The 19,364-nt window shown below is 46.9% G+C and overlaps 2 protein-coding genes and 1 non-coding gene across 3 annotated transcripts; 2 read left to right on the top strand and 1 right to left on the bottom strand.

Moving 5' to 3' along the window:
- Positions 1 to 254: 254 nt before the first annotated feature.
- CENPV (centromere protein V) lies at positions 255 to 11,256 on the bottom strand. The gene is made up of 5 exons (XM_032841299.1): positions 10,833 to 11,256; positions 8,262 to 8,360; positions 7,016 to 7,085; positions 1,958 to 2,072; positions 255 to 654 (listed from the first exon to the last, which is right to left on the bottom strand). The coding sequence occupies exons 1-5, from the start codon at positions 11,210 to 11,212 to the stop codon at positions 530 to 532; spliced, it is 789 nt and encodes a 262-aa protein (XP_032697190.1). The 5' UTR covers positions 11,213 to 11,256; the 3' UTR covers positions 255 to 529.
- On the top strand, positions 11,211 to 11,633 carry LOC116857326 (vegetative cell wall protein gp1-like). Its single transcript, XM_032841310.1, has one exon. It carries the CDS (start codon positions 11,211 to 11,213, stop codon positions 11,631 to 11,633), a length of 423 nt encoding a protein of 140 aa, XP_032697201.1.
- Positions 11,634 to 19,018: 7,385 nt separating this feature from the next.
- Positions 19,019 to 19,091, top strand: TRNAK-CUU. Its single transcript has one exon. It is a non-coding gene; the product is annotated as a tRNA-Lys (tRNA).
- The last annotated feature ends 273 nt before the right edge of the window (positions 19,092 to 19,364 follow it).

Genomic DNA, 19,364 nt, shown 5'->3' with positions numbered 1-19,364 from the left:
AGAGATCACAAGGAGGCAGAGAGACAGAGAGAGGAGGAAGCAGGCTCCCTGCTGAGCAGAGGTTCCTGATCAGAGGCTGGATCCCAGGACCCTGGAATCATGACCTGAGCCCAAGGCAGAGGCTTTAACCCACTGAGCCCCCCAGGAACCCCTGGTCGCACACATTGTGACAGCGGTGGATAAACATCTGAGACGAAATGCCTGGCCTCAGGACAAAAATCAAAGCAGCAGAGAAAATGACAAACCACAGTGACTGCTTTCATGTTAAAAATATTTATTTTTCTAAAAGATCACACAAAAGTTGAGAAGAGAAAGGATGACTAGCCTACATCAAAATCTGGGCTGGAAGGACGAAGAGCTGCCTAAAGAAGCTGGTGGCTGAGCAAACTGCGGAGATCAGGGTGGCCGCAGGCCGTTGGGACCAGTGGCCTGGGTCAGCCACACTCACTGGCACCACCGGCGCGCGGCGGGGCCAGCATAGCAGCTGGCTCCCACGGTTCCTCCTTTTCTGGACGGGAGAAGCAGGAGCTCACTCCTTAGACATGTTCTTGATGGTCTTGTGCTCCTTCATGGCCTTTTCCCAATCGGTCCCGTTGAACTCCTCGATGACCACACTCCGCACGGTGCCCTCATCCAGGCAATGGGGAGCGATTCCTGCGGGAGGGGACACAGAGAAAGGTCCCGGGTGTGAATGAGAGCGGGCTCTGTGCTGGCTTGCAGACAAACCCACACCTGCAAGCACCAGTGGCGATCACTGTTAAAGCTTACGACCCCGAGACGGGAGCCTCCCGGCTCCCTTTCCTTCCTGGCTCGCGTGGGTCAGACTCCCTAAGCCGGGAATGCCAGGGCTGGAGAACACTCGGTACCATGCTGAGAGCACACAGTACCAAAATCCAAGCCTAGAACAACCTCAGACTGGCAGTGTGAAGAATTCACCGGCACCGTCCAGGGTTTCGGTAAAACTTTCTAAGTATTAAACACCTGCCCGGCTTTATAGGATTTTCTACTTTCCAAAAGCCTTTCTTGAGTCTTAAGGCAGGCAGGAAGGCCTCTCCACGTGGCGGAGAGGAGCTGCTAAAGAAATGGGGTGGGATGGGGGCGTTTGGCTGGCTCAGTCCACGGAGCACGTAACTCTTGATCTCAGGGTCGTGAGTTCAAGTCCCACGTTGGTCGTAGAGATTGCTTTAAAAAAATTTTTTTGGGGACACCTTGGTGGCTCAGTTGGTTACACAGCTGCCTTCAGCTCAGGTCTTGATCCCGGGGTCCTGGGATCGAGACCGGCATCAGGCTCCCTGTTCAGCGGGGAATCTGCTTCTCCCTCTGCCTGCGGCTCCCCCTGCTTGCGCTCGCTTGTGCTCTCTCTCTGACAATAAATAAATAAAATCTTTAAAAAAAAAAAAAAAAGGAAGCAAAATTTCTTGACTGTCACTTTTCACACCGCAACTGGTGTCATTCTGAACAACCATCTGAGGGCTGTTTACTGGACTCAGATCCAAGTCGGACCTGAGGAGGAGGGGCTTGAGGATTCTGTTTACATTTTAAACAAACTGAAAAAAAAATTTTTTTTAAATGCAATCTTTTTTAACACCATTATCAGTACTCCTCACTCTCTGAACCATCCTCAGGGTGAAAATCCCCTCCCCTACCACCCTGCCCCTCCCCCACAACCGGGCCCCTCCTCTCGCCTCCGGGTCTACCCCTCCACAGTCAGCCCCCAGCGACCAGCAAATGAAGGCAGGATCTGGATGGGTGACCAGAGCCAATCTTCTAACCCATCCCTGGAAAAGAGCGTTGCTGAAGAGCCATGTGCTTCTGAGACTCCCAGTCCACAGCCCGGCCAAGCAAGAGGCAAGCCGGATAGGCCAGCGCCCAGCCTAGCAATTGGCAAATGAACCCAGGGCAGCCGCAGGTGACCCCGTGATCCCCACGGCATGGGCAGCCAGCTTCCTTCACTCACCGAAGCCTCCGGGGTTGGAGCGCGGAGTGTAGAAACTCTGGACGCCGCACCTCTTACAGAAGGTGTGCTGAGCTTTGTGTGTGTTGAACGTGTAAGTGGTTATGCTCTCGGCGCCCTGCCGGGGGAACGGGCGAAAGAGATGTTCCCTTTTGCAAAAAGATTCTTTCTCTTTTTTTTTTGGTCATAAAAAAATCCGCTCTTTTAAAAGGCTCCATGGGGAGGGGACGCCCTTCTGAAGGGCTCTCCAGGTTATGAGGACATGTCCAGTCTCCCACAGAGACAGAGGCATCGCAAGGACAGGGACCCGCCCACGCTGCCCAGAGCCACCTCAGGCTGGAGCACAGAGGCTCGTGGTTTCTCTTAGTCAAGTGCACATAGGACGACTCAGCCTCCAGCTCCTCGGCAAGGCAGCACAACCTGTCCACGCCAGGGAGTGAAAACTGAAAATGCCTGCCTCCTAGGCCTCAAAGGGGAGACAGGTAACCCTAGCGATGGGCTCTTCATGTCCCAGAACAGCTCTGTCCAGGATCTGAAGACAACTATTGATTATACTTGAATTCACGTACAAAGGACAAACAAGGAAAAGAAAATTCGCCAGAGGGGCGCCTGGGTGGCTCAGGTCATGATCCCAGGGTCCTGGGATCGGGCTCCCTGCTCAGCGGGAGGCCTGCTTCTCCCTCTCCCACTTCCCCTGTTTCTGTTCCTCTCCCGCTCTCTCTGTCAAATAAATACATAAAATCTTAAAAAAAAAAAAAAAAAAGAATATTTGCCAGACATCACGGTCACAAGGCTCATTTCCTTAATGGAGAAGATAAATGGAAAACTGGGCAAAATGACAGAGAAGAAGGAAAACAAATCCTTCTTTCACCTACGAAATGATAGGCATACTCAGAAACGGCAATGAGGTGTTTTTTTTTTTTCCACTGTCAGGAGGACACAAATAAAAAACAGTTGGACAAACAGTATGCTCTCCAATACCATAGGAACACAAACTGGTAGAATTTGGCAACATCTACCAAAATTTGAAAATGTACACATCCTTTAACATGGCAATTCCACTTCCAGGAGTTAATCCTACAATCAAACCTCATACGTGTCAGTGACATGTATACAGACATTCCAGCACTGTTTAGAACAAGGCTAAAGATTGGGAAAAACTGGAAACAGCCGTCAATAGAAGACTGGTCAAAGGAATGATGGGCACTCACGAAACTGGGATACTCGGAAATTTTTAAAAAGATTGAGACAGTTTGGGGCGCCTGGTGGCTCAGTCCGTTGAGCGCCCAACTCTTGGTTTCGGCTCAGGTCATGACTCAGGGTTGTGAGATCAAGCCCCATGTCGGGCTCCATGCTCAGTGCGGAGTCTGCTTGACATTCTCTCTCGCTCTCCTCCCCCGCCCAACTTGCTCTCTCTAAAAATAAATAAATAAATGAAATACTTTCTTTTTCTCGAGGCCCCCTCCCAGACCCAAAGAATTCGGAGTGGGGCCCCTAACACGCCGTCCACGTGATCATACACTCACTGAAGGTCTAGAGCCACTTCTCTAAAACAAATCTCAAGTATCTATTTTCTTTCCATCTCCGTGTCCACCACCCAAGCCCAAGTTCCCATCGCCTGTCGCCTGGCCACCCCAGCAACCTCCTAACCACTTACCTGTCTCCATGGCTACCTCCCCACAATACAGCCAAGCCAGCTTTTAAAACACTAAAGCAGGGGCACCTGGGTTGCTCAGTGGGTTAAAGCCTCTGCCTTTGGCCCAGGTCATGATCTCAGGGTCCTGGGATCTAGCCCCAAATTGGGCTCTCTGCTCAGCGGGGAGCCTGCTTCCCTTCCTCTCTGTCTGCCTGCCTCTCTGCCTACTTGTGATCTGTCTGTCAAATAAATAAATAAAATCTTAAAAAATAAAATGCTGAAGCAGGCCTTGTTACCACCCTGCTCGAAACCCTCCACGAGCTTCGAGAATAAAAGAATAAAAAGCTATTTCGGGGCTCCTGGGTGGCTCAGTTAGTTAAGCCTCCAGCTTGGGTCATATCCCTGGGTTGTGGGATCGAGTCCCGCATTGGGATCCCTGCTCAGCAGGGCATCAGAGGGACCCTGCTTCTCCCTCTCCCCCTGCCCTTCCCCCTATGCTCTCTTTTTCACTCTGCTTTTCCTCTAATAAATAAACAAAATTTTTTTTAAAAAGCTAAAAAAACAAAAACACATAAAAACACCCCTTCAACAGGCTGGGGCCACAGATGGTGCTGTAGGGCACCAGGAGAATGCACTGATGAGCAGGCCCAAGGAGGGAAAAATGGGAAAAAAAGTACCAATTCCGAGACCCAAGAGCTTAAGGCTGTACGTGGCGGCACCTTCAGGAACCATTGGCGGGCGCTTGGGGCGAAGATGAACTGGGCCACAGCCTCTAGCACGCTTCTGAGCAGAACACACCGGCATTCTCTGGCTTTATGGGGAATATGGGGAGCAGTGTGCGGCCCAAGGGTCCCCCTTGTCCGCCAGGCACCCACACAAAGGATCAACGGGCAAAGAAAAGGAGACGAGGTGGCCCCAAGTGTCCAGGATTAAATCTCACTCACTAGGAGAGACCAGGACTCACACATTCCTTCACTCAGTTGGGGCTGACCTATTCAACGCCAAGCCTGTGAGGCCAGGGGCTGGTCAGACGCGACAGAAGATGGCACTTGGCGACCCCGGTGATTTCATACAGGAGACAGATGTGGAAACACACCATTACAGCAAGGGCATAGCAAAGTGTGTCGTGCCACAGTTGGGGCAAGGGGAACCCAGGATAGAGTGAAAGCCCCAGCCCGCTCCATATTAGCAACAGTGTACCAAAAGCCTTTTCTTTTTCTTTTTTTTTTATTTTATTCATTTGTCAGAGAGATGGAGAGAGCACAAGCAGGGGGAACAGCAGAGGGAGAAGCAGGCTCCCCACCGAGTAGGGAGCTGGATGAGGCTGGATCCCAGGACCCCAGGATCACAATTCAAGCCAAAGGAAGATGCTTCACCGACTGAGCCACCCAGGCGCCCCAAAAGCTTGTATTTTTTGACCAGCGATTTTATTTCTAAAAAAATCGACCCGAACAAAATAACTTCTAAATTAACAGAGATTTACGCACAGGGAGGTTCACCACAGTGTTGTTTATAATTGGGGAAAAAAATGGCACCCGACCTAGAAGTTCAAACATCGCAAACTGCTTCTGGTACGTTCACATAAGAAAATATGTTAAAAAAAAAAAATGCTGCAAGTATAGGAATAAGAGCATAAATAAATTAGGAAATGATTGTGGGGGAGGAAGAGATCTGGGGACTAAGGGAGAACGCAGGGAAGATGTGCTTTTGTACCTTTCAAAATCTGTACCAAGCATGAGAAAACTCCTTGGAATAATAAAGTTACAATTTTTTAAATCAGCAAGACCCATCAGTATGCTGCCTATGAGAGACTCACTTCAGACCTAAAGACAGATGCAGATGGAAAGCAAAGAGATGGAAAAACACTGACCGTGCAAATGGAGGCAAAAGGAAAGCAGGGAGAGCAATGCTGACATCAGACCAAACAGACCTGAAAACAAATACCATTAAGGAGAGACGAAGGACGCTACGTAATAACAAAGGGAACAATCCGACAAGAGGATGTAACGGGGTTGCCTGGGTGGCTCAGTGGGTTAAGCGTCTGCCTTCAGCTCAGGTCATGATCTCAGGGTCCTGGGATCGAGTCCCACATCCGGGTCCCTGCTTGGCGGGAAGCCTGCTTCTCCCTCTCCCACTCCCCCTGCTTGTGTTTCCTCTCTCGCTGTTTCTCTATCAAATAAATAAATAAAATCTTAAAAAAAAAAAAAAAAAGAAAGAAAGAAAGAAATGGCACCACGGTTTTAATCTCAGTTTCCTAGTATTCATTATTGGTATTAGACATGCACTTGATTTTTAAAATTGGGATATAATTCACATGCCATGAAATTCACCATTTTAATGCCAGACCGGTGGGGAGGGGGGCAAAATAGGTGAAGGAGATAAAAAGGTATAAACTTTCAGTTATAAAGTGGCATGGAGGGGTGCCTGGGTGGCTCAGTCAATTAAGTGTCTGCCTTGGGCTCAGGTCATGATCCCAGGGTCCTGGGAGCCAGTCCCACATCAGAATCCTTACTCAGCAGGGAGCCTGCTTCTCCCTCCCCCTCTGCCCCTGCCCCCACTTGTGTGCTCTCTTTCGCTCGTTCTTTCTCTTAAATAAATAAAGTCTTTAAAAATAAAATGGGTGGGTGCCTGGGTGGCTCAGTGGGTTAAGCCTCTGCCTTCGGCTCGGGTCATGATCTCAGGGTCCTGGGATCGAGCCCCACATCGGGCTCTGTGCTGGGCAAGGAGCCTGCTCCCCCCTCTCTCTCTGCCTGCCTCTATGCCTGCTTGTGATCTCATTCTCTGTCAAATAAATAAATAAAATCTAAAAAAAAAAAAAAAAGTCCTCATTGCAAGAAAAAAAATTATTTTGTAATTAATTATATTTGGTTTCAAATGTTAACTAGACTTAACTGTGCTGAACATTTTGTAATATATACAAATATTGAATCATTCTGATGTACCCCTAAGACTAATAATGTTACACGTCAGCCGCACCTCAAGGAAATTTTGAATTCACCATTAAAAAATTTGTTTAAGTCATATATTCTTCAGTGGGAAATAATAAAAGTCGGTCATAGAGCAGAACGAAAGACAAAATCCTACTTTGATAATGACATATACAATGTCATCATCATTATTTAGCTCCATTTACCAGGTAGAAAATAATGGACAAGGATATATACCCAAATAAATCAGTGGTTACTTTTGGTTGATAGGATTTGAGTGATCATATTATTTTTTGATTGTCTTTTAATGTTTCCACAGTACTATCAAATATGCATCAAAAATATAAAGGGGGAAAAATAACATGACCTTGCAGAAATACGCATGAAACCCGGGACGACAAGGACAATCGAGGAAGAGGTCCTGCTCTGCTCCCTGCCGCCTGCCCCTGGGCACCTGCCAGAAGCCAGGGGCTCCTCACGCCTGCCCTCAGCACTAACCTTCAGGAGCTTGAAGCGAGAAGCCGGGACAATGAAGTGTCTATTCTGTTTCTTCTTGCAAATGCTGCAGCTACAAAAAGACAGAATTCCAAGGCTGTGAACAAGCATCACAAGCTCCAATGGGGCCCCACCCAGCATGTCCAGAGAGCAGATCGACTCAGGAGGGGAAGCCCCTTTTGGCACCATTTGGGGAAGGGGGAGCCCCAGGTGGATGGTCAGGCCTCTGTTGGGCAGTCAAAGCCACGCACCCCTGGGAAACCAGGCCCATCGCAACCACATCCCTGCCCTCCCCCCCCATTTATTACAGTGAAGGGAACTGTTGGATTCTAGAGATGCTTACAAAACAAGTATCAGGCATAGCTACAGTCTGAGGCCTCTGGGATACCCACACCAAAACGCACAAGGAAGCTTCCGTTTCCCGCTTCCCACCTCTGTAATCACAGAAAGCCTAGCTCTGAGTCACATGGGTCCTCCAAATTATCACCTTTGGGATGAAATCTAAACCCCCTTCTCAGGCCGCCTTGACAAAAATTCCTGATTTCATACAGAGTTCTCTAACAACAGGACTGGATCCTGGTGAACCATGAGTCATATGCTAACTATTGGTTCAGGAGTCACTGTCCTTGTTCTATCACAACGCCTGGGAAGGCACTCAAAGGAAACCCTCCACAGATCCTGGCAGAACCATCTGCCTCATGGAGAACAGAGCCAGAGGGCCTGGAACATGGTAAGCTCCCCGGGATGCACATCCTCCGCTCATTTCCCCTTCACCTGCGCCCAACTCTGGACCCCTAGGAAGTCTGTGCCCACCCAAGGCTTCCCATTCAGTACCCAGACTGACCTATGTCCAGCGACCACCACTCCCCGTCAACCCACCAACGGTATGGTCTGGGGTGATGCTGAGTGGCAGAAGCTGGGGGACCTTACTCTGTGTCCCTGGGGGGCTCTGCTGTAGAAATGCTCTTTCACACACACACACACACACACACACACACAGTAGGCCAAGTTATTTTTAGCCCCCCCCCAATGTTTTAAAAAATCTTATTACTGAAAACATCTAGCACATACAAAAGGAGAAAAAAAAAAAAAAAACAACAATGAACCCTTATGTCCCTGTCACCTGACGCCAACAATGATCAGCTCCCTGATGCTGTTTCATGGGTACCCTGACTCCCCTGATGCTGCTTGAGGCGACCCGTTTTAACTAAGAAGTCCTTCCCAGCAACTTGGGGAGAGAAACACTCACTTGCAGTCGAAGATGTGCAAGTCGGCCGAGGCCCAGACTTCGAAGCGAACAGCTCCACAGTGGCAACCTCCCGTATGCTTCACCAGGCCCTGGTACTCGCTAAATGAAACCCCAGGAAAAAAAAAAATCAGAAAGATAGGGACCTCGGCGACCGGCTCCTGCTTCTTCTCTCCCTCCTTGTTAGAAGAAGGAAGCAAGATAGGACAGAAGTCTTCTCTACACGACGGCCCCTTCCACGTATTTCTGCTTTTGAGGTTGGACTGGCAATTATAAATAATAGAAATAAATAAAAGAAAGGATTCAGAGCCTTTTCTCTGACCTCTCTTTTTTCTTTCTCATATTTCGTTAAGTGGTGAGAAAGAAAACATTCCAGATACATGGGACATGGGAGTTGGGTGAAGGACCTAATCCTACCACTTAAACATTGTTGTTTGCATGTCAAAAACCTACTAAGAGTTTTTCAGAGCTAGGCACGGGAGAGAGCGAGCAATAAACAAGGTACAGCAGACCTGGTTTCTGGCCTTACCAACCTCATGCAGTCATCAAATTACCCAAGCAATCTTTAAGGGACTGTGATAAAGGCAGCACAGGCTGTTATGAAAAAGTAAGACAAGGCATCCTGAGTCTGGTGGTTTGGAAAAGCCTTCTGAGAAAGGCTCTTGGAATTTTGCTATACTCCCCTCCAGGATTTTGCATAAACAGGGCTCTTTACAGAGCTATACATACACATTATATACTATTTTAGTCCTCTTAAAAGATATATAAGCCAGACCCTTAGTGGAACATTATTAAGTTTGAAAAATGTCAAACTGACCTCCAAAAGGGCTGAACGCTTCTCAGTAATGAGAGAACATTTCACCGCACCTGCTCAAGCAATGATTACCAGAAAAATAGCTTGCAGCAGTTTTAATTTGCATTTTTTTGATTATTAAGACTGAATGTTTTCTTCCAAGTTGAATCGGTTTCCTTGATATATTTAAAACCTTCTCTGCATATACAAATAATGCTCGTTGTAAAAAAAAAAATTAGAATATTACAGTATTTGATGATGTTAAAAAGGAAAGTCTCTGATAATCTTAACACCCAGAGGGATCCACAGTTGACTACTAGCTATATAATCCTCCAGACTTCTTTCTATACAATAACAACAACAAAAAGAGTGCAGAGTTATACATTCATTTTTGCATGTAAGTTGAGTGAGTGAGCTCTGGTTGGTTATTTAAATAAATGTATGCACTCACACCAATCTGATAGGTTAAAAAAAATCTTGTCTTTTATCATGTAAAATGTGTTTTATCATGTAAAAATCTTTTTCTTGACCACTTATCAAGTTTGTTTTAAAGTAAAAATTTACTTCAAATTTGAGTTTTACATTTCTGAGAATCTTTATACCACCTACATTTAGCAACTGGTGGCTCAAATATATTTAATGATGAATATTAAAAAATGTCCAGCCCCTAAACCCAAGTTAAGTCAGAAAGTGAAGCACACAGGAAACCAAGTATTTTATCTCCGAGAAGACTCATCCTAAGAGAACTTCTTCCGGATTAAGGACAAAGGAACGTTTTTGTTCAAGAGGAGTTACCCTCAGGTTGTTATGCAAGTGTTGGGTTATCCTTGTTTTTGTTGTTGTTGTTGTTTTGCTGTGGTTTTGATCGCTCTTTGGAATTCACAAAATAATGGGCGCAGAGATAGATTATTGGGGCACTAAAATATTTTTCTGTAGCACAACTGTTCTACAGGGCAGGGATCTAGATGCTATCACATTTGGAGAAAAGACGGCGGCCCTAGCCAGGTAATAGCTCATTTCGAATATCCCAGACACTCTGAAATCCTCCCCTGGACCTCTAAGGACCTAGATGGAGGTTCTTCTCCCGCAGGAGCAAAGCTGGGGGCGAAGGAAAGCGAGCCACCCGGGAGCATCACTCGGCGGAGAACCAAGGCTTCCCCCTCCCCCTCCCCTTGGGTACCGCGCCGCTGCTCAGAATACCGAGCATCTCTTTGCGCGCGCTTCTCCCCGGGATCAATGCCCCCTCCCCCGCACTCCCGCTCCCTCCGAGGGAGCGCCGGGAACAATAACGGGATCTCGCCTCCCGGTGGGTTCAGAACTATTCGAGCTTTTCTCCCCCTCTCGCCACCTCGCCCTCCCACCCACTCTCCAAAAAAACACGTGCGCAAATATAAAAAGCGAGTCAGGTAGGCGCAAAGTCGTGGGGTTTATCTTCCTCTTACTGGGAAAGGCCCCCGCGCCTTCGGCGCGCCAAGAGGAGAGACAGCGTCCCAAGCACGATGGCTGTCCCCGGGACAGACCCTTTGTGTCCCAGGACGCGGCGCGGCTCTCCACACGCTCCCGGGGCGCAGCGCCCTGTCCGGTCCAGGGCCGCACGGCAGCACCAAGCCAAGGCACGCGGCCGTGCGAATGAGGGGCGCGCCCGGGGCTAACGCGGGGCCACGCGTCGGTCCGGGTGCGGGAACGAAGCAGACTGGAAGAGCCGGTCCGGCCCGCGCGACAGCCGCTCCCGCACCGAGGGGGCCTGCGTGGCGCCGGCTCCCGTGCCCGGCCGCACTCACAAGGTGTCCAGCAGCAGCTTGGCGGCGCCCTCGAAGGTGAGCCTCTGTCGCTTCTGGAACGTCTCCCAGCGCTCCCGCTGGTCGCCCAGGTCGGGCAGAGTGGTAGCCGGGGTGGCGGGGGTCGGCGGCGGCGGCAGCTCCGGAGGCGGCTGCCCGGGGCCCGCCTCCTGGGCCCGCGGCGACGACTGCCTCGGCCGCCGCTTCGCCGACGGCTGCCTCGCCGCCGCCCGGCTGTCGCCCCCGGCCTGACCCGCGGAGCGCCGGGTGCGGCTGGCGCTGGGGGCCGAGGGGGCGGCCGCGGAGGCTCCGGAGGTCCCGGAGGCCCCGGGTCGCTTCTGCCCGCGTGGCTTGGGGGCCGCGCTGCTCCTCGCCCGCCGCATGGCTCCCGCAGCCGGGCGCGCAGGCCTCAGCGCCCGCGCGTCCCCGCCGTCCCGCGCGCGCCCCCGAGCGGCACCCCCCGCGCGCGCCCCCGCCCGCCAGCCACCGGCCCGCCCAGGGGGCGCTGCACCCGCGCCCGCCACCCAGCCTGCTGCACCTGGCTGTCGCCGGGCTGCAAATTACAGACCCAGCTCGCCCCCGCGCACGCGCGCATCTCGGGGCCTGCACCTGCCCGCTCCATCCCGCAGGCCTAACGGGACCGCGCCTCAGGCCTCCGCTCCCGACACCGAGAGCCCATGGGCACCTGCGGAGGCGCCTAAGTCGCCTCTGAATCCAGAGCCCTTCTTCCGACCTTCCTGGTCTGCGGAGTCCAGGGTCAGCCCTGATTTCACAGCCGCAACCCGAGCGGCCAAGCTGGGTTAACTTCGTCTCCAAGATGAGGGCAGTACCTACCTTAGGGGAGCCGTCGTGCCCCATTTACGTACGTAAATGGCCAGGCACCTGCTCTCTGCCACGCACAAAGCAGCTGAAATCTGCTGTACCTCTTGGTCTCTCTTACCAGATCATAAAACCGTGGCTTGAGGATTTCGATGTCCAACAGATTCTTTAACATGTAATAAATGAATGAACCTCACCAAGTTCCATTGCTATGGGAACGCAGCACCGAAGTTTCGAGACAAAAATCACAAGAACCGCTGATGGAACCCAGGTATTTTCAAAACCTGTTCGTCGCTCTATGTTATTCATACCTTCAAAGAAATAACATTTTCTTTTACTTACTTTTCTACTGTTTCATTTTATACTTCCTTACTTTCAACTTTCCTCTATTTAAACGCTATTTTTGTTTATCTTATTGGTTTAATATTTTATTGGCTTAAGTACACTTTCTTTATTTTTAGTATTTTTTGGTAATCACAGGATTAATGAATGAGTATAGATCTTCTTCTGAGTATGGCTAAAGCTGTGTCCATTAGTGTTTCATATGAGGTGTTTTTTCTTAAAAATTTCCAGACGATCTGTAGTTTGTTTTTCCTGTTTTCTTTATTGAAGGTGTAGATAGTTCACGTGAAGCAAAATGCACGTTTTTAAAAAGATTTTATTTATTTGACACAGAGAGACACAGTGAGAGAGGGAACACAAGCAGAGGGAGTGGAAGAGGGAGAAGCAGGCTTCCCGCTGAGCAGGGAGCCAGATGTGGGGCTTGATCTCAGGGTCCTGGTATCAGGACCTGAGCTGAAGGCAGACACTTAAGGACGGAACAACCCAGGTGCCCCAAAATGCACATTTAAAAAAATTATTTGAGAGCGAGTGAGAAAGAGTGTATGAGCAGGGTGGGAGGGGCAGCAGGAGAAGCAGACTCCCCGCTGAGCAGAGAGCCCAACTCAGGGCTCTATCCCAAACCCAGAGATCAGGACCGGAGGCCCCCAGACGTCCCAAAACGCACATGTTTTGAAAACAAATCCTATGTAACCACCACCAGTTCAAACCTAGAACGTTTCCAGGGCTCCAGAGAAAACAGGGGATCACTATCCTGACTTCTGCCCTATAGGTTAATTTTACCTATTTTTGAACGTCATTTAAAAACAGCTTGTTGGGTGCCTTCGTGGCTCAGTGGATTAAAGCCTCTGCCTTCAGCTTGGGTCATGATCCCAGGGTTCTGGGATCGAGGCCACATCTGGCTCTCTGCTCAGCGGAGAGCCTGCTTCCCCCTCTCTCTCTGCCTTTCTGCTTACTTGTGATCTCTGTCTGTCAAATAAATAAATAAAATCTTTTTAAAAATAAAAATAAAAACAGCTTGTTTAGGTGTGCCTGGGTGGCTCAGTTAAGTGTCTGCCTTTGGCTCAGGTGATGATCCCAGGGTTTTGGGATCTCTCTTGACTCTCAGGACTTTCTGCTGGGGGGTGGGGAGCCTGCTACTCCCTCTGCCTCTGTCTCTCATGAATAAATCAAAATAAAATCCTTTAAAAAAAAAAAAAAAGCTCGTTTCACGTCTTTCACTTAGCATAATGTTCTTCAAACATCCCTGTTGTTTTGTGTGCTGATTGTTTCTTAGTCACTATGTAATATTTGATTTATAAATACAAACAGTTTATTCTCCTGTTGATGGACATTTGGGTTGTTTCCAACTTGGGGACAACTATGAATAAAGCTGCTGTTTACTTTCGTGTAAAAGTCTTTTTGTGAACTCATTTCAGTATAGACGCAGGAGTGGAGCTGCTGGGTCACGGATTATATTTGTATAAGGATCACCAAACAGTTTTGCACAGTGCCTGTACCATTTTATACTCCACTAGCAATGGGTGTGTGAGTGGCGGTTGCTCCACACCCTCGCAACACTAGGCATCGTCAGTCTTTTTAAGATGTTACTTATTTATTTTTTTATTTGTGGGAGAGCGAGCAGAAGCAGGAGGAGTGGCAGGCAGAGGGAGAAGCGGCAGGCTGAGGGAGAAGCGGCAGGCAGAGGAAGAAGCAGGCTCTCCCCACTGAGCAGGGATCCCGATGTGAGACTCTATCCCAGGATCACGACCTGAGCCAAAGGCAGACACTTAACCAACTGAGCCACCCGCGCACCCCTTGTCAGTCTTTTTTTCTGCTGTGTGTCTAGTGATATCTCCTTGCGGTATTCTTTGCGTGTCCTTGACCTGTAGAGATGTGAAGCTCCTTATCATGTGCTTTTTGACCATTGGGATAGCTTCTTTTGTAAAGTGCCTGTTGACAGACACTCCCCTGAGAATTAGCCCATTTTATAACCTGGGTTGTTTGATATATAGGAATTTTTCATGTCTGGATAAGAGTTCTTTGCCATATATATATATTTAGAATATACACTCCCAGTTGTGGCTTTCCTTTTTCCTCTAATATCTTTTGATGAGTGGAGATGTTTTTATTTTATGGTTAGTGTTTTTCGTGTCACCTTAAAAGAAACAATCTCCTACCGCAAAGGTCATGAAGAATTTCTCTTTTCTTCTAGAAGCTTTTGTACTTAAGGGTATGATCTATCTCAAATTAATTTTTGTATATAGTGTGAGACAGTGGCCAGATTCACCTTATTTTCATATGGATATCCAGTAGATACCTACTTACCTTTTCTTACACTGACCACTCTGTCTTATGTAGCTCGCTTAGTCTTGAAATCCCAGTAAGCCCTCAGAGTTCTTCTTTGAGATTGTCTTAGACTTTCTAAGTCCTGTGCATTTCCTTTTTTTTTTCCAAATCTTAAGCTTTTTTTTTTTTTTTTGAAGATTTTATTTATTTGTTTGTCAGAGAGAAAGCGAAAGAGCACAAGCAGGGAGAGCGGCAGGTAGAGACAAAGAGAGAAACAGACTCGCCGCTAAGGAGGGAGCCCGATGCAGAACTTGATCCCAGAATCGTGGGATCATGACCTGAGCACAAGGCAGATGCTTAACCAACTGAGCCACTCAGGCACTCACCACAGTCCCAGTCCTGTGCATTTCCATATAAAGTACAGAACCAGCTGTGAGGGGTGCCTGGGTGGCTCAACTGAAGGCAGTTGAGCATCTGCCTTCAGCTCAGGTCATGATCTCGGGATCCTGGGATGGAGTCCCGCATTGGCTCTCTGCTCAGTGGGGAGTCTGCTTCTCCCTCTGCCCCTCACCCAGTCTCATGCTCTCTCTCTCTCAAATAAACAAATAAAATCTTTTAAAAAAAGAATCAACTGTTAATTTCTAGAAAAAAAATCTGCTTGATACTCTGCTATCAACCATACTCCTATGAAAATCACTCAATTCTTTAAATATTCCTAACTTTGTTCCTTTAACTTTTATTCTCTCACTACTACCCATCTGGAGGGAGACCAACTACCTTTCCTATTATTTTAATCACTACTTGATTGAATCAAGTCAACTTCATTCCTAGAGTCAGACTGTTCCAGGCACACATCTTAAAAAAAAAAAATTAAAAAAATTTTTTTTATTTACTTATTTGAGAGAGAGAACATGAGGTGGATGGCTCAGAGGGAGAGAGAGAAGCAGACTCCCCGCTAAGCAGGGAGTGGGTCATGGGGCTCGATCCCAGGACCCTGAGATCATGACCTGAGCTGAAGGCAGAGGTTTTAACCCTCTGAGCCACCCAGGCACCCCTATATATTTTAATATCCAGAAAAGAAAAGGGTCACCTGGGTGGAGGTTAAGACAGTTAAGTGTCTGCCTTTGGCTCAGGTCATGATCCCAGGGTTCTGGGATCTAGCCACCTGTCGGGCTCCATGCTCATAAGGGAGTCTGCTTCTCCCTCTCCGTCTCCCTCTGCCTGCCACTTCCCTTGCTTGTGCTCTCTCTCTGTCAAAGGGATAAGTATGTGCACCTGGGTGGCTCAGTTGGTTAAGCATCTGCCTTGGGCTCAGGTCATGATCCTGGGATCAAGCCCTGCATCAGGCTCCCTACTCAGCAAGGAGCTGGCTTCTCCCTCTCCCTCTGTCCCTCCTCCCACTCTCTCAAATAAATAGAAATCTTTTTTAAAAAGAGATAAATAGGGGCACCTGGGTGGCTCAGTGGGTTAAGCCTCTGCCTTCTGCTCAGGTCATGATTTCGGGGTCCTGGAATTGAGTCCTGAACCGGACTCTCTGCTCAGCAGGGAGCCTGCTTCCTACTCTCTCTCTCTCTCTCTCTCTCTCTGCCTGCCTCTCTGCCTACTTGTGATCTCTCTCTGTCAAATAAATAAATAAAATCTTTTTTAAAAAGAGAGAGATAAATAAAATAAAATAAAACATTAAAAAAGAAAAAGTAAGGAAAAAGCCTGCTAGGATTCAGGATTGAAATTGCATTGAATCCACAGACCAACATGGAAAGAACTGACTTCTTAACAACACCGTCTTCCAATCCATAAGTATATGTCTCCATTTATTAGAGTAAAGATACTTATTTAATTTCTGTCAACAATGTTTTCTAGTAAATTTAATACATCTCTTGCTAAATGTGTTCATAAATATTTTGATACTATTATAAATGGTCTTTGAAAATTTCATTCTCCAATGGTTTGTTGCTAGTATATAGAAAACAGTTGGGTTTTGGTATACTGACCTTGTATCCACTGACTTTGCTAAATTCACATATTTGTCCTAATAATTTTGATTATCTCTTAGATCTGAGAAATTGTTTCTTAATTCCCAAGCAAAATTTTAGAAAACCATTCTGTGGTTAATTTCTATTTATATTGAGCTATAATTAAAGTTTCTGAATTACAGAATCTCCTGGGATTTAAATATTTGTCATCATATTCTTTTTTTTTTAAGATTTTATTTATTTATTTGACAGAGAGAGAGATCACAAGTAGGCAGAGAGGCAGGCAGAGAGAGAGGGGGAAGCAGCCTCCCTGCTGAGCAGAGAGCCCAATGCGGGGCTTGATCACAGGACCCTGAGATCATGACCTGAGCTGAAGGCAGAGGCTTAACCTATTGAGCCATGCAGGCACCCCTAAAATTTGTCATCATATTCTTTATGGCCAGGTACATAATTGATTTCTATGGACATAAAGAGTGTATATTCTCTGTAGATTAGAAAGTGTTCTTGCTGTTAAATCAAGCTTACGAACTGTATTATACAATTCCTCGATGATTTGCTTTTTTTGCCAAATTAAATGAAATTCAGTTAAATTGTGAAAATGAATATTATTTATTCATTTACCCGTGTTTGGTGCATAAACATCTATGAGTCAGATTGTCTTTATAGATTATAGATCATTATTAATTTTACTTACAAATATGGAAACTATGTTGCGTTATACATACATGTACAGTATTATGTGTTCTTATTAAATGATAGCCTTTTTGAACTTTTTAATGTATCTGGTCTTAATTTCAATTTTATCTGATGACAATATCTCATTCCTGCTTTCCTTTTGTTTGTATATTTTTAAAAAGCTTTTATTTATTTGTTTGAGAGAAAGAGCACAGAGGGACAAGCAGACTCCGCACTGAGTACAGAGAGCCTGAGGCAGGGTTCCATCCCAGGACCTGGAAATCAGGACCTGAGCTAAAGTCAGATGCTTAACCAACTGAGCCACCCAGGTACCTCTTCTTACTTGTATTTTTATGATCTATATCTGTCCATGACTTTGTTTTCAAAGAGAGGGAGAACAAGCAGGGGAAGCAGCAGAGGGAGAGAGAGAAGCAGGCTCTCCCCACCCCCATGCAGGAAGCCCAGTGCAGTGCTCAATCCCAGGACCCTGGGATCATGATCTGAGCCAAAGGCAGCCCTTAATCGACTGAGCCATCCAGGCGCCCCCTTTTTAACACTTTTAAATGCAAATCATTAACAGGTGGGTTTGTAAAAACTCAATCTGTTGTCTTTGGTTTTCTAAATAGGAGAATTGGGCTTATTTACACTTACTAACCTGGAATCTGTGTGCTTTATTCTATCCATTAATTTGCATTCGTTTTAAACCTTAGCTTTAAACCTTGCATTTGCTTTAAACCTTCAGCTCCCAGTGGTTCCATGCTCAGCAGGGAGCCTCCTTTTTCTCTGCCTGACTTTCCCCTTGCTTGTGCTTGTGCTCTCTCTCAATCTAACAACAACCAAAAAAACCTTAAAAAAATGAATTATTCACAAGTACTGTACTCTTCACCTGCCCAATATTGAGATCTCTTTTCTAATATAATTAACAATTGGCTAGAAAACTTTGAGTATTTTCCTTAGCTAGCATCCACGAGCAATATATTGAGCCCTTGAGTATCTAAGATTGTCTTTCTTGAGTCCCAAAAGATGAATGACATTTTGTCCAGGAATAGGACTTTGGGCTCTGAGTTGCAGTTTCCCTTCTGTTTGTGGATATTACTTTCCATTTCCAGTGCAGCAAATGAGACTTCTCATGCTAGTTTTATTTGCTTTCCTTTTTTTTTTTTTTTTTTTTGACAAAGAGAGAGTGGAGTGGGGAGGGGCAGAGGGAGAGGGAGAAGCAGACTCCCAGCTGAGTGGGGAGCCCAATGCGGGGATCCCAGGCTCCAGGACCCTGGGATCATGACCTGAGCTGAAGTCAGGCAGACACTCTCAACTGACTGAACCTGGGAGACAGAGAATCCAGAGCAGGCCCCACACCCAGCTTGAAGCCCCACCTGGGACTCTATCTCAGGACCCTGAGATCACCACCCTGAGATCATGATCTGAGCTCAAATCAAGAGTCTGGTGCTCACCAAACTGAGCCACCTAGGCAACCCTGCTTTCCTATTTAAAAATAGCCTCTTCCTTCCATCTGAAAATGTACACACTGCTCCTGTCACCCACGAAGTTCAGGAATTTTGCCAGGATGTGTGAACATGTGTATCTTTATTATTTTTATTACTGTCTGGGGGTGGTCAGCAAGATAAACACAATCAAGGTTTATCAAGCCTGATATATAAAAAAAAAGAAGCAAAGTACACATTTATACATTAGAAATGAAGTACAATTACAGAATCGATTAGCTCAAAGACTTATCACAGGATCTCATATGCTCTCTTGAGCTCTTTCTTTTTTAAAGTAAGTTCAAGGCCCAATGCAGGGTTTGAACTCATGACCTAGAAATCAAGTCCCATGGTCTACCTACTAAGCCAGCCAGGTACCCATCTTAGGCTCTTAATTGGAAAGTAATTTCATCATCTCTGGGAACTGAACCCTTCAGTAGCATCCATCAGGTTGTATGGGCTCTGTTAAGATTTGCTAAATTAAGAAAAAAAAAAAGATTTGCTAAATCATAACTTTTATTTAATATTGGTCATCTCCTGAACTAAAGTGTCACATGTGGACAGTGGGAACCCTATCCACTCCTATAGCCAACCTAACATGAGCAATTTTCCCTACCAGAAATGACACTGGGGAGCCTGGCTGGCTCAATTGGTAGAGCATGTGACTCTTGATCTCAGGGTCATGAGTTCAAGTCCCACGTTGGGCGTAGAGCTTACTTAAAGTAAGAACAGAGCAGAAATTACCTTAAACTTCTTCCTGGATTCAAATTCATAGGAACAGAAAGTAGAATAGAGGTTACCAGGAGCTGGTGGGTGTTGGGGTAGAAGATGGGGACTTACTGTTTAATGGAGACAGAATGTCACACTCTAGATGATGGAAAACTTCTGGTAATGGACAGTGGACACAGTTGTGTACTTCTGCCACTGAATTAGGTAAAGAGTTAAAATGCGGGCACCTGGATGCCTCAGTCCGTTAAGCG

The sequence above is a fragment of the Lontra canadensis genome, unplaced genomic scaffold (assembly GCF_010015895.1).
Source record: "Lontra canadensis isolate GAN:19392208 unplaced genomic scaffold, GSC_riverotter_1.0 scaffold122, whole genome shotgun sequence".
Lineage (NCBI taxonomy): Eukaryota > Metazoa > Chordata > Mammalia > Carnivora > Mustelidae > Lontra > Lontra canadensis.
The sequence above is the reverse complement of the archived record's forward strand: the minus strand, read 5'-3'. Positions and strand labels throughout refer to the sequence as shown.